At 36.0% G+C, this 21,093-nt stretch overlaps 1 protein-coding gene across 3 annotated transcripts in view; it reads left to right on the top strand.

Annotated features, from left to right (window-relative positions):
• The window catches only part of KDM4C (lysine demethylase 4C), a 297,463-nt gene that overhangs the window by 196,681 nt on the left and 79,689 nt on the right, over window positions 1–21,093 (top strand). For all 3 annotated transcript variants that reach the window (XM_056324193.1, XM_056324192.1, XM_056324194.1), the window contains exons 16-17: window positions 13,037–13,092; window positions 16,261–16,369. In XM_056324193.1, coding sequence (XP_056180168.1) covers window positions 13,037–13,092; window positions 16,261–16,369 — 165 coding nt within the window. Of the gene's footprint in view, window positions 1–13,036; window positions 13,093–16,260; window positions 16,370–21,093 lie in introns of those variants that run through there.

Below are 21,093 nucleotides of genomic sequence, written 5' to 3'. Positions count from 1 at the left end.
AGCCACCAGCCATCATTCTCATCAGACTCTTAAAATCATGAAGGGAGTGATAAAATTCTGTGTGTCATGTGCTGATTAACTTTCATATCCTGTGGAACATACGTGGAAATCTAGACTGGCCTGCTTTAAATCATTTAAGATGATTGCACAGGAGGTGGGGGAGTATACTTCATGTGAAGCTACCAAGGTGTTAAACTTACAGAATATATAAAAGTTTTTTTCATAACTGTCAAGCATGTTTCTGGTATTAATCAAAATATTATTTTATTCAGTTATTTCAATATTTCAGTGATGCAAAAGGATTAATGAGAGGCGTTCTTGATACATTTTCTGTAAGTACCAGGGGCCTTGGGCATTTTGTAGGCAGAGGTTTGCTGGTTTGGGTTAGGATTAGTGTTTTGGACTGGATCCAATTACTGTTTTGGATTGGATCCTGCTATTTCGTGGAACAATAATATTACTATATTGAAGAAATGGTGTAAAATAAATCATACAGAGTTCAACAGAGACAGGTACAATACTTAGAGAGGAGTTATCAGTTATGCATACATGAGAGGGGAGTCCCTACCTAAGCTGCAGCTTCTGCTGCTAGCTACAGTTGTGACCACTCTGGTCATAAACTTCGCATAAATCATTGGTTTCATAGAACCAGAAACATCATACCAGGATGTTTAAATCTTATACTGGAAATAAAGCCTGAAAAACACAGGGAACAATCTTTCTCCTCTCTTGAGCTTTGGTGAGAGCCCAGCTGAAGAACTTTGTCTAACAGAACGTATGTGGTTCAAAAAAACATGAGCCTGAACGGGATGGAAGAAAACAAGAGGTGCAATTGAAATTGCAAAAAACCCACAATATTCTTTTAATCATTCCTGATAAGACATCAGTCATTCCATAAAGGAGGACTGAAAAGAATTAACCTTCTTAGTCTAGCCAGGGGAAGACAGAAAGGAAGGCATTCATTCAGGTAAAATTGTGTGTGTATGGCAAAAAGGAACACACTCAATTGCCATTCTCTCATTTTAAGCACAAAAGATGACTTGTAGCAGCTTTAAACTGCATCAGCAGAAGTTAATTTAAATACCAGGAAAATTTGCAAATTTTTATTTCTAAAAATAGTGCACTGCTGGACTGGGATATACAGAGGTTTTGCAGAATATGCTCCATGATTTTTGAAAACATGTTAGACAAGGTCAGGAATAGTTGAAGAAGACTTGAATCATGCCTTGAGGTAGAAGGGTAAAATAGACACTGAGTTGCCTTTTTTTCTGTGGTTCTCTTTTCTGTGTTTGAACAGTATTATTCATTGCAAAACAATGTGACTGTAGTTCTCTTTGGAGAAAAAAATTGTCAGTTGGATATACAACTTAAATGTATTAGTGTGTTTTTGCTTCTATGGAACCTCATTGCTAACATCAGCATAAATAAGAATTTTTGATACTTATTTCGGTCCTATTTGTTATTTTAGGATCATGTTTTTATCTATTCAGAGTTTAGACAATAACCTTAGATAATCCTAACAGCTTTCACTTCAAAATAGTACAATACTTTTATCTAATCTTAGCATTATTCTTAACATAAATATGGTTCTCTTTTAACCAATCTTTTGTAGATTTATTAAAAAAGACAACAAAAGTACTACTTTCCTTTAGTCATGCCAACCTGCAGGAGAAAGTTTTATGCTACATTTAAGTTATATGCATATGTTTCTTTTATGAATCTGGTTTTTTATTTGTATAATTCTTTTCTATATCTGTTATACATATGCTATTTTAATTGTATTTTAAATTACTGTGTAGTACCATAAGTCTTTCTGGAGAGGGAGATGTAATTAAAGAAAATTACTTATCTGCATGACTTTTTTTTTTACTGTAGGGTATATAGGGCGAATGTATTTTACATTCCAACTAACGTGGTTCAGACTTCAAGTTTCTACATGAAAGAAATGAAAAAAGTCATATTAATGTGATTTCTTGTTCAGGACAAGCATTCCTAAAAACTGCAGCTGTTGCAGAAGGTGTGAAACTGAGATTCAACTTACTGTGGGAATTATATATCCACATGCCTTCAAAAATTCGATTCCTGCATCAGAAAAGTGTACAAAATAGATTTAATTATTAGAAAATACCTATTCCCTGAAACTCCAACTTACTGATGTCTGAAATTTTCCTTCCTCTTCACTTTGATTCCTAGAAGGAGGAGATTTAGCTGAGGAAGATCTGTCTGAGGATTCCCTTCTGTGTAAGGCTTTAAATCCTAAAGGGAAGGTTGGCTGGAAAACAAGGAGAAGGAAAAGTTCTATGCAGTGGAGAATGAAATAAAAGCTATGAAATAGTGGTACAAACCTTGGTTCAAAGTTCAGAATTCATTTCTTAGGAGCGAAAGTACCTTCTCATTTGTCTGCCTACACAATTAAATATTGTTTTTAGTTCTGTTAAATATCACTTTCTTAAACTCCCGGCAGTTATGTTAATTTCATAGAAAATTTGGTCTCTACTAGGTTTTTATATGTGTATCAGTATGATTTTGCAAAGCACTGAAGTATGAGAGTCCTATAGAAATGGGAGGTGTATTAATAGCTAAATGAAACTGTGTTATGTGTGAATCCCAAATAAGAGCAGCATTAAAATAGGGAAACAGAAAAATGGCTACATGGACTGGATTTATGGAGCCAGACGTTTCTTTGATGGAGATTTCATTTTATATTATCAGAGGAAACTGCTTTTGAGATTCAGAAGCATACTGTTTTCTTGCAGTTGCAGTATCTCTAGTTGGCTGAAGTCGTATGCTTTACAATATTTTTTGTCAAATTCCCGGACATTCCAGGATGCGCTTGGATCCATGATAACAACATACCTTCATGTTCTGCTAGGCAGTAGGTTGTGTTTGATAACGATTATTGACAAAAGAGTGGTATTAAATTTGTCTGTGGACAAAATGGACAAAAAAATTAGCCATAAATCAATCCCCCCAAACAATTTAAAAAAGCAAATAATATCAAATAAGTCATCTGCATAGCTCCTGCAAGTGTAAGTGTATTCATACGAAATGCCTTGACTGAGAAAAAAATGCCTCATTAATCTTAAGTGTTTTAGCTATAGAAAGCTAGTGAAGTCAGGAAGAATAATGACTGGCATTATAGAGAATGCAATGTACTGTACAATGTGCAAGGATGTGGTCACCTAGTAGCTATAGTACATAAATGTAAGAACGTTTATTATGGAGAAGACAAAAGGATTTGGGACAGGAAAGAGTTAGAAAGAAGACCAAGTAAGGAAACAGTTAAATGCACTTCAATGCCTTACTTCATAGCAAGCTGGCTGTTAATAAGGCTACTAAGGAAGGTGCATGACTTTTCACACATTATTGTAACCCTTCATAGCACTACAGAAGTAGTTCAGCACCTAATCTGGTCACTGATTTTGAGAACAGATGCTATGTTCAAATAGCAAGTGTTAAACAGCTTGACAGAGGAAGTTTTCTGTAGATGAAGTTTTTCATGCTTTATATTTTACTATTGATATTCAGACTTTTGGTTTGTTTATATTTTGTGGTTAGAGTAGACCATTACATCAGTTGAAGGATTTTTTAATTATTATTATTTTTTCCCCAAGGCATCAGAAAAGTGGCATATAAGAGCTTTCTGCATTCCAGCTCAGAAATTGCCCTATTTCACCCTACCAACAATAATGATTTTGAACAATCTTTTTATAGTGATGCCCTTCTCAGTGATACAGTATTTCCATTATAAAGTATTGTTTTCAGAGCCTGTTAACTGCCAAAATTAGCTCACTACATGTGAGCTGGTATACGGTGTTTCAATTTCCAGACTGATTTTCCTACCAAGCTTCAAAAGCATTTAGATGTTGTTAAGAAAAAGGAATTATTTGCCTTGAAAATGTGTCTATAGCAGGAAACATTAAAACTTCAACTTTTCTGCATTTTTCTCTTTTCAGAAAACTGAGGCCTGATTTTTATTTATTTATTTATTTAACCTGGATTTTACCAAACCTCTGCAAAAAGATTATTTACTGGGAGAATTACTTATAAATGCTGATGGTAACCTTCTGTGGACTCGGAAGTGGGGAACATATTTCTTTCTGGTTTTGGTATTAGTCTAGTAACAGGATATGTGTTGCTTGTAAGAACCAGTCTTTAACACAAAGTATTGTAACAGATTTTTTAAATACTGGTTTTCCCTGATGCAGTCACAGAAACCACATTGAAGACTGTAAAACCTGGAAAATATCTTTTTAACCTAAATACCATAAGGCTTAGACCCAAAGTCCATTTTGACCTTGGATTCCCTTTATTGCAGTTCACCAAGTCAGCCTTTGCCACTGATACCTGTGTGAAAAGACCTGATAACTTTGGGCACCTTCAGGCATGTGGGTATTCTCATTTTACCAAGGAAGGGGTTGTCCATTCCCTGCAGGGTAAGGCAGGATTTCCATCAGATGCAGCTTTGAATCTGGCCCTACTTGGAGCAAGAATTGGACCAGAGAACTTCCACCATCCTTGTCAAATTTAAATTTGTCCTCAAAGACCGTATCTGATCTCTGGGAGCTGCCAAATCATTGGGAAAAAAACCCTGGAAGTAGCCAGTAGCAGGATATCCTGCCCTGCACAGCTGGTGCTAGGCTGCTTTCCTCAAGATACAAATTTTCATCTAAAGGTGTTCAGGTTTAAATCTAGTATTTACTGTCACTTCCAAACATTGTTTTATAATAATGGGAATAATCCTACATATTTTTTATCAGTAGACATAGCATCATTCCATTTTCGTTTCTGTGTTTCCTAAGTGGTTAGCCTCAGTGTTATCCTCTGGCAGTGATCTTCATAGTCTCCTTATATTTTTCCCTAAGAATGGTCGATCTTGTATTTTTTACCTAATTTCAATGCTTACATATTTATTTTTTGAAAGAGCTAATTTTATTCTTTTGACTTGTCTTCAAAGGGGAAGTTGTCTGTAATCTTTCTTGTTTGGATGCTTGGGAGGAGTAGCTCTTTCTACTGTAAACATCTTCTAAAACTGAGCGACCAAAAACTACTATTGCAGAAAGTACTTCATATTCAGTGATGTAATAGCCTCTGTTTCATACTTTGTATGTGTTTTTTACTTCAGATGTGCACGTCCTAGCAACAAAGGACACATAGGGCCCCCTGCCAGGTGCGGGAGTTTTGCTCCAGTTACCTGTGATGAGTGTTTTCATTCTTATTTCAGCCTAAGCCCTGCCAGTTCCCATTCCTTCTCTGACTGCAGAATTCTCTCCCTACTCCCATTTCCCGTTCCACCTTTTCCCTGTCCTTTCCATGTCGTCTTATCCCAGCCAGCTCTCTCCTGCTGTTTGCATTCTTACAGATCATTGTTCTCGCTAATGCTGTGTCATGGACAGCACAGCAAAGACTGCTGGCACTGTATACCGTTGCCTCAGCCTGGCATGACCCGGGAGCTGCAATTGCAAGGAAATTTTTTGCCATCCTTGAATCAAGGGCAGGACAGACTGAATGTTTGCAGGATTAGGTACTAAAATGTGAAAATTCAGTAACTCATGATTTGTAAACTTCAAATTCCCAAAGGTGGATGCCTTGAACAGATTTGAATACATCTGAAAGAGTAAAATGTTCACGTATAACAAAATTTTCAAGAACTTGCAGCCAAAGATGTGTCTACATATTAAATACTAACCCGTGGTGGATTTTTCTTTCATGGAGTTACACTGGTAGAGGAGTCTGTGTGTACTTTAAACATCTACAAAATGCTAGAAGTATGGACATTGGTTTATTATTTTGGACAGAGTAAGATTTTTTATTACATTTTCTAAAAAAACCCACGTTGAAACGCTTTTCTCAAAGTTCCTATTATTAATAAAAAATTGTGGCATTGTTGAGGCAGATGGTGGTGGAAGTTTGACAGTGTTTATATACAAATGAAGATTGTGAGTTATAATGGTAGTATTTAGCAACTCTTTTAAGAAATGGCACTCCCAGAGCAGGGTAAGTGAATCCTCTTACTGGACAACCCTCAATTTGTCTGTAATTTGTTTTGGTTATTTTTTTGTTAGTTTGTTGTTGTGTTTTTTTTTTTTTTTTTAGGAATATTTTGTTTCTAAAAAATGGAATTTTGTCTCTGAAAAGCTAATTTGAAGGTAATAGCTTGAAGTGGATACAGTAATGGTTTCTGAATTGAAATTAAATAATCTTAAAAGCTGTTTTCAGAGTGAAAATTATTCCCCTGGTGTGGAAAGATTAAAATATTCATTAGTGGACCATTGCTGAAAATGACATTTTCAAATGTGTTAAGAGAAACACCAACAATTTTCTCTTTACAGAGGGCTAATTATAGACACAAATATAAATAAGCTGGGGAAATGAGATAGCCAAAAGGCAGCAATGCCATATCCAAATTCACATCTGTGTTAATACCATTAGGAAGTGTGACCTTGGGCATTAAAAGGCAATTGAGAGAGAAAGTGGAAGAGCAAGGGTATCTATTTTCAGTTCAAAGGTTCCTCTCTAAAAAACCCACCACAGTGGCATGAAGAAAACAAAAGATGTTTATCAGCCTTAACCATACAATTTGTATCTATTCGACTTAGCTGTGGCAGAGTTCGAGATTAGATGGCTCTTTTAATTAGCTACTTTTAAATGAGAATAGTAAATCAGCATTATTGTGACACAGCTTTGTAGCAGTCGACTCTTAAAACTGAAGGCAATGGTTCTGACCTTTTATTAGAAATATTTGGAAAAACACTCTGTCCTAACCACTCTTCTTAGATTTTTTTTGAGTGCTTTTGGACACTAGTCAGAGTCAGTAGACACACAGGGAGAATAGTTCATGAAAACAACAAGTGGAAATATATTGCTAACGGGATAGTGTCCTACTTAGTGCTGAAGACATTATCAAGGGATAAGGACTTTAAACTGAGAGAAGGTAGATTTAGATTACATATCAGGAAGAAATTCTTTGCTATGCGTGTGGTGAGGCAGTGGAACAGGTTGCCCAGAGAAGCTGTGGCTGCCCCATCCCTGGAAGGGCTCAAGGCCAGGCTGGACGGGGCTTTGAGCAACCTGGGCTAGTGGAAGGTGTCCCTGCCCATGGCAGGGGGGTTGGAATGGGGTGATCTTTAAGGTCCCTTCCAAACCAAAGCATTCTATGATCAACACTTGCAATGCTTCAGACCACTAGCCAAAATGTATACTTACTTGAAATGATTAGCCAAAAGCAGCATCTTTGTATTTACTAAGTAAAAGGGTAACCTTGTTGGATTTTTCTTTCATGAACTTATGCAGCTTGTTTTTCAATTGGTGTAAAATCTTAGCATCCACATCTGGCAAACAGTCAAATACTTTGTGAAGAACATTTTTGTTTGTTTTGAACCTACTGCTTTCTATTTTCATTTGATAGCAACCCCCTAGCTATTGCATTGGAGTACTTAGTCAAACCCTTTTCCAAGTCCCTTGATGATTTTACTGGCATCTCTCCAACTCGATACTGTCTTTTTTTCCTGGCCTGGCCAACTGCAGCCTACTTAGTTATCCCTTCTACGGAAGCTGTTGCAGCTGATGTTAGCTGCAGACAAGCTTTTTAAATTTATTTTATTTTATGTGGCTTGTGAAGGAAGATTGATCAGAAATGAACAAGATCATTATAATACTGAGATATTCTGGAAAACAGGATGTAATTAAATAAGGAAAAATGCAAGATACTGAAACTAGAATACAGACAAAGGAATGGGGAGCAATGATATCAGCCACTGCTGTAGAAGAGGTCCTGAGGGTTATAGTTTATGAGCTTAACAAGAGTCCAAAGGTGTATGAACACATTTCCCTGGATATGGGATGCAAGATGCATCAACTAAACATGCTTTGTCTGACAGCACTGAGGATTTGCTGTCATTGCATTTCAGAGGGGAAAGCATGGCTGCAGCTGAAGACAGTAGATCAAAATGTTGTAGTTAACTGACTAAGGGGCTGTAGATGGAAAAGGACCAAAAGGAAAGGAACAACCTGTTTTTCATGTTTATGATACATGAATTAAAAAGAAAAAGGCTTAAGCTACAGCAGGGAATCTTCAGGTTAGCTGTTATAAAAAAATCTCCTGATGGCAGGGATGTCAATGAGGTGGAAGAGATTAAGTTTATTATGGAGACTACATTTTACAAGGAAGTTGTTGAAAATGTGTTAGACAAAATTCATTAGGAATAACATGTTTTACTTTACCCTGTTTTCATCTACTGACATAAGTTATACATTTCATTTAACTGGATCAGTATGATTCTTTGGAGATGCCATTGTACTTTACAGGGTCTTGGAGGACAGGAGAAACAGCAGTTTAACAAGAAAGGGAATCATGTGTGGCATCTTTACAGTTGTCCATAAGAATAACCATTATATGATTTACTGTATATCCCTCTGCTATGGCTTGGCTGAACTCTGTTGCCTTGCTGTGTCAGACAGCTTCCTGTCTCATACAGGATGCTATTGCTGATGAAGTAAGTATGCAAATATAGAAGTGTGAAAACTGCTTTTTATAAGCATTCCTGTCCATATGACTTTGAATTTTGGCTAAGTGTAAAAAGTACTCAGACACAACCAAATGCATTCATTTAAAAATATAAATAAGTGTGAACAGACTTGAGTTTTGTGTGGTATTTATCCATGCAACAATAATTAATATACAGCTATGCCTGAGTAATAGTATACTATTCCAAAAAAGGTGATCCATATTTTGGATGTATGTACCAAGGGAAGCATGGTTGATTCACATTGACTTCAGGCTTTAGCTGTGGTTTCTAGCAGTGACTGAAACAGAGAAATAAAAAATAAACCAGTTTAGGAATGCTGGTTGCAGAACTCAGTTTCATTGTAAGCCAGAGGAAGTGTTTAGTCCAGTAACTGTGGATCTGATCTGTATTGGTATGAAAAAATTGCATCATCTCCACTAAAAAGCTAAAAGAAGAAATAAGCATTAATCTTCTACAACTTGTGAATTATACGGAGACATCTTACTTTATACAGATACTGGAAGAGTTTTCTTTTGTAATTCCAGAATGTTATGGAGATTTTTTTAAGCGATGAGCAATTTAAAATGGTCTAAGATTTAATTTAGATAAGTGTAAAATAATATGCTTAAGAAATTACTATTTAATGCAAATACAAAAGACAAAATTACTTGTTTGAAGGATTTGCAAAGTAATAGTGAATCAGAGATTGGATATGTTCTAACGTGATGGTCTATAATGAAGTCCATTCCTATCCTGATTTTTACACACAGGCTGACAGCAGACACGCATGGGTGCACAGACACTCCCTCTCTCTGTAAGAACATGGGTAATAATTGCTTATGTACATGCGATTTCACTACCATCCTTGGCAGGTACACCTGTATTAGGAATATGACTCTTTCTAAATATCAGGTCCCCTGTGTGTGTTTGTATTTGGGTTTTTTTTGTTGTTTTTTTCCCCATTGCTTGCAGTGTGTTCAAAGTGCAGGTAAAGTAATAGCCGTGTTGCATGGATATAGGACAACGTATTGCAATGCAAGCATGATTTAAAAAAATGGCTTTAATGGGCTTTAAGTCTGTGGTCCTTCCCACCTAGGTTTGCTGTGAACACTGGTGAAATTTTCTAGCTCTTATGGGCCTGAGTTGTTATAGCTTGTACCCAGCAGACGCTGAACAATTACTACCTGTCACCACTATCTACTTAACAAAGGTTTGTACAGGAGGTTTTTGAGAAGGGATTTTTAATTTGGTTCCTATAGGTCCTGACTAAAGAAAATCTTTCATCTGTTTCTAGCTGGTAATGAGGATATTTACAACACCTTTCTCTTTTCTCTGGGCTGCCTCCCCGGCCCCCTCCTTTTTTGTCCCCCCTCTTTTTATTTTTATTTTTGTTAAGCTAGTATGAAAGCTCTGCAGTTAGTAGGTAAGGATTATGACTTATGTCTCTTGCAGTGCCAAATTCACAAGTCATTGTTTTTACAGCACTTAAGAGACAGTATACCTTCAGAAAGAACTTGTTAGCAACGTCATCTTATATAAAGTCCCTCCCTGTGCTGTTGTAGCTTAATTTATCTTTAGGGCCTTGGAGACTCTGTAGTTGCATTAATAAGTTCCACAACAGATGATAAGATTAGGGTCTTTCTTAAAAGTAAAAAATACCTATTAGAAGCAGGAAAAGTTCATCATTATTCAAGTAATGAGTTTCGAAGTAAGCTGGCATAAGAACATCAAAGCTCATAAAATAGGAGAAAAACCACTGTTATTTTGCAAAACAGAGAGTCAGTCAGTTAAAGGATTTTTATGGCAAATATGAAGAAAGTGCTTCAATTCAAATAAAATATATTCCTAAGGTTTGCACAGGTGGAGATCCACTGAACTTTTACATTTGCATATGGAGAATGAAGCTTTTCCCCTGCAGAGATTTCTATTGAGTCAGACTCATGCTCTCTTCCCCAGTCTGCAGATATTATTCTACCTCTACGTTGTAAACTTCACGCTCCTGCAGAACTGCAAATGAGTTGGGGATCAGATCGTCAAGAAGTCCTGCATGGCTCCTTTTGTAGGAGATTGTGGTATTTGTCTCTTCCTGAATTGCTGTTCCATTTTAAGTATTATTTTCTATGCTGCATAGCTCATTTATTTTGTTACTCTCATGTGGTCATGGAGATTTGTGCCCATCTGTTTTTACTGTGGTTTTTTTTTTCTTGCACCTCCAACTGTCATATATAAAACTAACAGGTTGGACCCATTCTGTTGGTCAGTATCTCACTATGGTGGCAGCCAGGCTTTGTTTATAAACAACACTTGATAGCAGAAAAGATGACCTATTCACTCAGGGTGTCAAAATCAGTCAAAGGAAGAGCTGAAGAAATAGGTCTTTCCTCTGTTGATTTGTAAGCAAAATTCTAACATGAATCACATTGAAGAGGATGCAGTGCTGTAGGATTACTCTGTGGTTGTGCTGAGGTAGTCCTCAGGATTCCCGTGTAGCTGTAAAGATCTGCAGACTGTTTCATGCTGTAATTTTCACATAAAAGTGCTGCCTGTCAGCCCTGAATGCCAATTAGAAGCAATTTTCCCATAGCTGTAATAGTACTTTACTGGAAACAGTGCACTGTGCCCATTAACTGTTTAGTGGAATTTTTATGGTATTATTTCAGAGTAATTTCAGCATGGTGAATTAATGTGTATACAGCTTTAATAATATGATTCCTTAGCGTCTAGTTTAGGAAAGTCTTTACTTCACACTGTGTAGTTCTGTAAATTTTCTAATTGAATAATATTTTTTTTTCACACTAAAATATAATGAGGATAAGAAAGTTAGTCATGGTTTTTCACAAGGCTTGAGAGTACATCTGTGTAGATGGCAGCACCTTGTTACCCTAATGACATCCAAAGAAGGACGACAGACAGAAGGAGAACATGAAGATGATTTGAATCACCTTGAAGAGTAGTTAAGGGAATTTAGTACATATAGCTTGGCAAAAAGTATACCAAGAAGTTTAAGATAAAGAATCAACAAATATTCGGAAGATAATTATGCATAAGAAAGGGAGGGCTGATTATGTATAGTGTCATCAAAGAGTAATGATTTGAAACTAAAATAGGAGGTTGTACCTTAGAATGAATTTGGTATGTGAGTCTAGAATGGCATGAAGTTTGTTGACTTGATCTCTCTCTGACAGACAAGTGGAAGAGTAAATAGCATTAGGGTTATTCTGGTTCCTGCCGTTTCACTTTATGTCAAGAGAGTGGGCACCTAGAAGAGAAAGAGAATAAATAACCTCCTGTTCCTGTGTCTTTTCCTCTTTCCATCCATCCCTCCCTTTATCCCTGTCCCCTCCGTCCCTTCCTCCTTCCCGTGTTCTCCCTTTCACTTGTTCTCTCCACAGCCCCTACACCCCCAGTGAGCTTCTGTCTTGTGTTGGGCTTGATACAAGAGCAGGTTTCCTAACATGTGGCAAGAGAACTTCACAAAGATGCAGCTAATTGAATACAAATGTTGGGTTTGGAAGAAACAGTTTTACTTATTCTCCAAACAGCCAAATGGAAAAATCCTATACAGTGATGTCCTTCCCCATCTGAGCTGTTCCCTCTGTTGAAGGGGCTACCAAAAAATGTAAACAATACAAGCTGAAGCTCCCACTCAGTGCTGCAATAGCAGCCTCCTTATGTTCCATTTTTCTTCTTTATGTGATGAAACTACCTGTTCCTGCTTGGTCCCCTTTGAATACCTGAAGGAATTGGTATTCTGAGCCTTTATGGATTTCTTGATTTCATAGTCAGTGTTTATTATTACAAAGGCAACTGTGATCTGGAACATGTTAGGTCCCGTCCCAAGGCTCTTGTGGTAAAGTAATGAATCTCAATTCTCTTATTCACAACTCTACAATAATACTAAATATATTAAAAGGATAATATGTCAGAGGATAGGTTGCCTGTTCTCCGTGGTTTTGGTAGGTGAAGCAAAAAATTTGCTTGAATTGCAAAGAAAATCCATTTGTCACAAGGAGGTATTTTTTTTAGTTAGGAAAGGTTATTCTCATAGGAAATGTAATAAAGCATTCAGTTAAGATTTCTGGCAGACATTGATAATCTTCATTATTGGAACTTTTAATATGAGATCAGACTGAAGTATTACATAACAATTCTTTGGTGCTTTTTGGTGGGGTGTTTTTTTTTTTTTGAAAGTTTGAGGTGGGGTTTGTTTGTTTGTTTTTTCTCCTGCAAGGGCAACTTTAAATTTCAGAGTTTCAGGAGACAAGCTTTCTTTCTGAGGATAGATATACAGGCACAGTATATCCTGACTTCATTTGGTACATTTGATTTTTTGTAGAGAAAGATGGAGACAGCAAGAAAAAACTCCTAACATTGGAAACTTTTCATCTGTTCCTGTGAGGGGGACAAGGGAAAAAATAAAATAAAGGGGAAGGATCCACCCAAAAAGCAAAGGGAACGATCAGTGGGATAATACTGATTTGTAATCAGTCAGGAAAACTTACTTTTTTCTACACTATTCTTATTTTTAGGAGTGTTGTCTCTGCAATTTGAGAGGTGGTGCATTAAAGCAAACTACTGACAAGAAGTAAGTAACATATACTTCGGGATTGTATGTGCTTGTTTTAAACTTTTCCCCTATCCATGCCCATGGATGTACAAAGCATTTGTAAACCTAATTACTTGAGAGTGTCCCTTTAAGCTGAATTGTTGCAGAATTAAGATTACTACTACTGAAATGTGCCACTGGCATTTTGTGAAATAGTTACATGCTAAAATGTACATTTGTTTTAGTATTTGCACACAGTTACTTGTTCCAAATATTGTTCTGCTGGCCTTTGTGTAAACGAAGTAAATGAGAGCTCATTTGTCATTGTTTGCTTATTTGTCATTTTTCATTGTTTGTCTTATCAAACAGTGAAGTGTATTTTCTTCTTTGATTCTAGAAATTTCCATTACGGAGTTTAATACAGTACCTTTGAACTTCAGAAACAGTATTTTTAATTAATTTGAATCATACTGAAATAAGTTTAGGTTTTGAAGTGTGTTTCCATAAATACACTTCTATCATACACTGTCAAAAATAGTATTGTTACATTATGTTATTAATAGCATCCGTATTTTGCCTTCTACTTGGATGGCAGAACACTATAGCAAATAACGCTACCAGATAAAATGCAAAATGTTGCAGCTTAATATTTTTTCAAGTCCCAAAGTGGAAGAGTCTTTGTGTGTTTTGACTATTCTCAGAATTAATTATTTTAGTAACTTTGCAATATCAAGTAGATCTCTTTCTTTAACCCTTTGGTTTAACCCTTTAACCCTCAGTGATAAGAGATGATCTAGTTGCCACATTCTTTCCACTTAACAGGCAAGAATTTATTTATCAGTGATTTGCATTTGGTTACATGGCCCTTGGAAATTGTCATCGGGAGGTTTTATGTGAAACTCGCAGGCCAGATCTTACCTTCAGAAAGCATTAATATTGTAACCATTTTAATGGAGGTTTTGACCAACACATAAGAACTCTAGCTGCTTTTTAGTTCTGTTTTTTCAAACTCCCCTAAATTTGATACTTGCTTTTGTCACTAACACAACAAAAAATCCCAAAATGAACCAAACAAAAGTGTCACATCAATAGAATTTATTATGCCCTTTTGGTATTTGCTGCTGATAGAGTGCATGTTGCATCTTTGATAATACATACATCTGTTTTGTAGGTCAATTAAATGTTTTAAATGTTTTGTAAGTTTTATTAATAGGAAAAAAATCCACAGAAGTTTACAAAAAGCGACTTTCTCTGCATAACTATACTTAAAGTATTTGGTTTTGCATTATATCCCTTTGTAGGTTACTGTTACAGATTTATGAAATGAGTGTTCTGTAGAAATTATTCAACTCTTGTTTTCCTGTTTCCGTAACACCTTACAGTTGCTGCACATTGTTGAGTCTTTCATCTGCTTTTCACCATTAGCTGCCTTTTTGAACTTGTGAGTTTTTGGAAGAGTATGTTCCAAATGTGTCTTTTTTTCTCCAACAAGTGTAAAATCCAACATGTGCATTTCCTTCCCTCCTTTCCCTCTCATATACCGATTAGAGATATAGGATGAGCATTAGATTTAAAAGCTAATGAATCAAATGTGGTGGCGGTGGTGAGGATAACAATTTGCCATATAGGAGAGCTGAGATTCCTTCTTTTCAGCAGAATACAGCAATTCCTTTGAGTCTGTTAGGTTGAGAGATGCCAGAGTATAAAGGTTTGGGTGAAGATTTATTGAAGAGGCATTTTATTTATAGCATTTCTGCCCCATAAAGCTTAGATGATAAGACAATGTAGTTTTGCAGGTGAGCAGGCAGCAATGAAAAGAAAAAGATTCTTATTAAAAGTTAAAAAGAAGTCCCAAAGCAGGACTTTTTTCTGTAAGTTAGAACATAAACAAAACTGTCACCATAATAAAATGATAGATCTACAAGCTTTATCTGCTTTTATTTGGGCTGAACTCTATAACTTGCTAATTGATATGTCATCTTTACTTACAGCTCTTATTTCACACTTCAGCCAATACAACTTTAATGTCACATGACAGCAGTTTGTTTAGTCCCTGTGTGTCATATTATATCTTTCCAGATATTTTTGTCAAAGATGAGTTATTGAAATAGCACCACTCTAATGCAGGAAAGAGAAATTATTTCTGTTCTGCTGCATCACCCTCTATCTCTTTCAGCTCCAGCCTGCATTCATGTTAATCTGCTAAGATGCTCATATAAGTGTGTCTCTGGAGATTGACAGAAAGTGGAGTGAGGCAAGCATTCAGGGCTTACAAAAAAGAGCAAATGGGGTAATGAGACAAGATGTGCAGTGAAAGACATGTAAGAATAAGGCAAATATGAATTAAAGAATGGAAGTGTTTCCCTTTTTTCAGATATACTAGTAGTCTACCCTGAAAAAGATTTTGGAAGAAGTCTCATAAGGCTACTCTTGGGTTAATAAAAATGTCATTACCTTCTCTTTTACTTCATATAATATGCACTTTCAGTATTAATTTCAAACTTTTTGAAGTTTCATTTGGCCTTTCTTATTTTGAGATTTGTGTATTGAACCAGCATTTGGAGGATATAGCAGTGCTTTCTCGTGAGTATAGGAAACACACGGCATCGTCTGACAAGCTTCCTGACGTTGCACCAAATTCTTAGGTGAAGTACTGGTCTTAGTTGCTTGACAGGTGCTTTCACTGCTAAAGGGGATCCAGTTCATGTTGGGCATTACAGTCACAGCCTGATCAGTTGCTGCTTCTGTGCCTTTGTGTCTGTAAACAGGTCTTGTTTTACACTTTGATAAAAGCATGGCTGTGATCTAGTGTGTGGCCTAGAAATAGTTACTCAGCTCTGAGTAATATTAATACAAAATGCTGTAGGTAATAAACTGCACATGTATCAAATAGCGTGGTCTTTACATATATACCTGGATAGCACGACTACAAAATCTTTGTCCTTAATAAACTGAACATGAAAGATATTTTAAAAATTGTTGTAATAAACCCCAGTATGAAATTATATTTATACAAAGTGGTAGTGTTGTAAGGTTTGTTAAGTATGTTTCAAATGAGCTTAGGAAATCCTAATAAGGAAATATCTACAGGTGTTTGCATTTAAAAAAAACACCCAAAACATACAGAAAGCAAGTAACAAAATACTTTAAACACTTGTATTTCTCTGAGTTTTTTTGGTAGTATTCTTGACTTGTCGCTTTTCACAGGTGGGCACATGTAATATGTGCAATTGCCATCCCAGAAGTCAAATTTGGTAATGTCGCAGAACGAACTCCGATAGACACTACCAGAATACCTTTGCAAAGATTAAAATTGGTGAGTCGTATATTCATGTATGTGTTACATATTCTTTGCTATTATGGTGTTCCAATATTTTACATATATTAAAAATCTGGATTGTGATGGTTATTGCCAGGTACAGAGCAGTAAATCATGTTTAATGCAAGAGATAAATAACCAGGGGTTTATCCAGTTGGGCTTTTTGACATATAATGGCAATTCATTAACACTGTTACTAGCTTTTGTTATTTTATTAAAAGAAGTTTGAACCTGTCCTCTCCCAAAAGAAGAATAGCAAACTTGAGCAGTGTCAGCTGTGAAAGTTTCAGTTTTGGAATTGTGTTGGTGATGAAAGTGTTGAAACCCAGACAGACTGGGAATATCACAGTGTACATGTTTGTGGGGTCTTTCTATGATGTATTTCTGCCTCAAGGAGCTATTTATGAAGGTTAAAGGATGTATGATCTGGGCTTTTTACATGAAATCTTTACCATCTGAGTGTTGAAAAATGGGCACAAAAGACATTATATTGGATGGAAAAAAGCCTCTTTCTGAGGAATTTCAGAAGCTGTTGCAAAACATAAATAAAAGTGCAGCTACTAAACAGTTGCACCCTGCGTTATGTCTAGAATAACAGTGAAGGTTGAGGTACACAAGCAGAAGATATGCATAAATGCGAAATAAGAGTATTGTCACTGCTGTGTTATGTGAGAATTAATTTGTCAGCATGTGCATCACTGTGGTGTCATCTGATAGAAAGTGATTACTAGCCCATTCAAAATCTTAGGGAAAAGATACCATAAATTTCCCAGATGTGCCCTACACTATTGCCAGAGTGGTTCTTGGTCTACCTGACCTTGTACTTGCTCGTTTTGAACTTTTCATTACATTTTTATTTTATTTAATTCATTACATTTTTGTGTGTTTTGTAGCTGTATTTCTAAATGTGGAGGTGCAACTTTGAGTGGTTTAAATTGATAGCCTGTCCTTCAAATGGTGTTCTGTTCTAAATTTTTGTTCAAAATTTTATTTTGTTTTCACATGTCTTTTTAAAAATAATGAAAACCACATTTCTGAAGGGTGTATATAACTTTTCATAAAAAGATTTCTTCCTAATCCGAAAATAAAACCAGTAGAAGCACTGAGAAATAACTTAATATTTTCATTCTTACTTTTTGAGGATCTTAAACAGTCACAGACATGTGTGTGATTGGAAATTGTTAATTCAGGGGTTGAAAACACAGAAATGTTTAATTTACCAGATGTTGAAATTAATTATCTGGACTGTCCGTGACTTCAGCTGTGTAAGAGTAATGGGAGTCTTTTAAAGAAACTTAGATTAATTTTAAATTGTTGATTATGAAGTTATGGAGCCAAAATTTGTGAAGTTACATGATTTACAATTCCTAGGTCATTTATGCTGAATATGAAGCAACTGTGTTTACTATGCTTATCAGTTTTTTGGAACTGAGAGCTTTTTCTTCTGTTCTTTCCCTCAATTGATAGAAGACTGCTTATAGTCCTTAGTGCTTTTTCAGTTCTTGAAGCCTTCTTCAATGCGAAATGACATTTAAACACTACAGATTGTATTAAGCTGTATATATCCTTTTGGTCCCCTGTGAGTCCGTGAATGTTTAGAAATACAGTACTTGCTTTCCTTAATGCTGTTTTTAAAGTAAAAGAGTTTATACGTTTGAGTGGAATTGAATGTTGTGATGAAGGAGCTCAGCTGAATACAGTAAAAAATGAGAGGCCTGGTACTTTATAACAGCCATAAATGCACTATTGCTGCAGGTAGTGGACAGCCTTACTGTGAGGCTAGGAAGCACTATAATCCTGGTTTGGCTCATTAAACCTTACTTTTCCAAGACTAAGTTTCTGACATTGAATTTGTAATGAAATAGCTAGGCTTGTACTGATTTAAGAGAAGTAGGCAGTTGGACCATTTCAAAAGGCTCAATAATGATTTAATGTCAATAGACCAATGAAATGCTGCTCCTTGGGTAAAGGGGCAGTGAAAAATCTGCTCTACAACCACCAGCAGTCTGTCTGCTTTTAAATTTGGGCTTTTGTTTCAAATAAGTTGCTGTACCTGATGGTTTTACAGTTTCTGTTTAACAGTGAACATGCTAGCTAAACTAAGTCTCCTGAATAACATTGTAATATTCTGTATTCTTTAAAAAAATATTTAATAAAAATAGATATGAGATGGAATTGTATGGATAGTTTGTAGCCTTGTGTATAAGATTCTTTTTGGTATATTATTTCTCTAGTTTTCTGAAACATGGGGTTCCTACTTCTCCAAAGAGATTGCTGTCAATAACACTGTGTATATATGCCACATCATTCTCAAAGCAAATGTGATCCTTATGTTAGTCTTTGTTTCCCGATTGTTGATGCTACTGAATAACACTTATGCTCTTATACCCACTGACATTGTGTTCTTTTGTATCAAGGGAACCCCAGGAATTATATTCAAATTAACTCTGTTTCTTTCTCTAGGAATTCTGGTCCCTTCTTCCCCCCACTTGGCCCCACTGCCATTCTTACCTTTCATTCCTCTCCATTATTGTATACTGTGTTATTTGGAGTAGACAGCTGATACCATCTGTCTTGCTGTTAACTTCTGTAAAAGCCTGCTGAGTGATTCACACTTTGACAGTAGCTCAGTGAGTCTGTGAGGAATTGATTCAGGCCAGTCTTCCCCTTTGAAATTGTGAGGATCGCCAATACTGCTTTTCATCAGCCAATTCTTGCTTCACAGCTATCCTGTTTGTTAGGTTAAGCATGTCTTTGTTCACCAGTCTCCATCATTCTAAGCCAGAGAGTATTCATTGTATAAGCAAAGGCAAGTTTTGTACATTTTTGGTATTAAGCCTTCACAAGCAATAATTTTTTAAAAAAAATAGATTTTTGAGCCTGTCTTTATAATGCTTTTTATGTTAAAGCGCAGGATAGCTAATAAATCTGGGATATCCTACTATGCCATTTCTCCTTTACAATACTTGGGAGGTGTTCTGATGATTTTTTTTTTTAATTGAGCAGAAAGCAATGGAAAACAAATACAACAGAATAGTTCACATTCTAGTGTGCAACCATACCAGAACTAGATCTTACAATGTCTTACAATGTAGAAGCAAATAGTTCTAGTTGTTTAAAACATTTCTCTTTCTATCCCCATCCTCCAGCTTCTGCCCTCTCCTCCTTTTCTCCACCACACCCCCCAGCCCCTCCCTTCACCCCTCTCTCTCTGAAATGGTAGGAAACCCATATAAGCAGAACATCTACTGTTTTCAGAGATATGTAGAGGCTGACCTGACATTTTTAGTGTAGCATCTACAAATGAGTATCAAAGGAAATACAAAGTCAATGTTTTATTTTTGACAAATAAAGTCTGTGCAAACATGAGCATATTTGTAGGCTGGTTATTATTGCTTGGCTAGTATGTATACTGATCGCTGTTAAATAGTTTTCATTCAGTAGACATTTTGGGTTGGAATCATTGTGTTTCCTGTTAATATTTCCGTTATTAAACATTCAGTATATACTCATCTGTTCCAGAGTAAAAATCAATATTTGTATTATGCTTACGGTAGCTCACAGATTTAAAATTGTTTTATGAAACTATTTCATGTCTGCAAGTTAGTGAGTTTTTATAGAATGCCAAAATGTTTTCATATTTCCCTAGTTTTTTTATGTGCCAAGTTCTTTTATGTGCCATGTTCCATTATTGCTGAAAATTTTAGTGACAGTGAAATGTTCATTAAAAATTAATTCTCTTGAAAGTTGTTCTTTAATGTTAGGGGATGAAAACAGTCTAAATCAATAGTAATAGAAGATTTTGGTGCTTTGTCTTTCATAGGGGAATGCGAAAGAAAAGAATGTGATACATTCTGTGTTGAAATAAAACAGGTTGTATCATCACTTATATTTTTGGGGACTCCAGCTGACTTTAATGTGAAAGTAAAAGGCCTCCCAGGCAACCTCAGTGTAGAGTGCATCCCACAAAGACTCTATAACCTGTAGTTTCTCCACTTTACCTCTCTGTGACTATACCTTTTCTTTTTTTTTGAAACTTATGTGACTGGGAGAATGAGATTGTCCTGGTTTATTTTGTCAGAGAGTCAGGCTTTTTTCCTTTATTTTAGATTCAGCTGGGATGGTCACATCCATCAGACACTTTGAGTTCCAGTAGCCATGTGGAATGACAATTTGTGATTATCAAGCTAGGAAACAAACGTTGAATTCAGATATTTATGCACAGGTTCTAAAATTAAGTGGCTGAGGGGGATATGCCTTACCATATCATGTTTTAAAATAATATTTTACATAAGCTACAGTGTGCTAGCTGTTTTGCAGACACTTAGTTCAGATGGTCTCTGTTCCAGTGGTCTCTAATTCTAACAGACATATGAGCAAACATGAAAAGATGGGAAATGCACAAATGCCAGCTTAGGTAGGATTTAATCACAGTGAAAACATTAGGAGCAGATAAAGAGGAGGCAAAGTTGGTGAGAAGTGATGATATGGAGGGGGACCACATGCAGTTAGTCTAAAACTATATCTAGAGTTTCAGCTGGTGGCGATTTAGAACAAGCCTGTGGTTTGAAGGAGAGCTAAAGCCATGAATGAGTGTAGTGTGAGCTTCCATCCCAATACAGCTTAACAGCATCTAAGTTTACTCAAAGCAGATAAAGCTTAGGTTTCTAACTGAGCTTAGCTTTATGTATTTTATTTATTTTATTTTTGTTTTGTTCCAT

The sequence above is a fragment of the Falco biarmicus genome, chromosome Z (genome assembly GCF_023638135.1).
Source record: "Falco biarmicus isolate bFalBia1 chromosome Z, bFalBia1.pri, whole genome shotgun sequence".
Taxonomy (NCBI): domain Eukaryota; kingdom Metazoa; phylum Chordata; class Aves; order Falconiformes; family Falconidae; genus Falco; species Falco biarmicus.
Note: the sequence above shows the minus strand (reverse complement) of the source record. Positions and strands in the feature narration are given on the sequence as shown.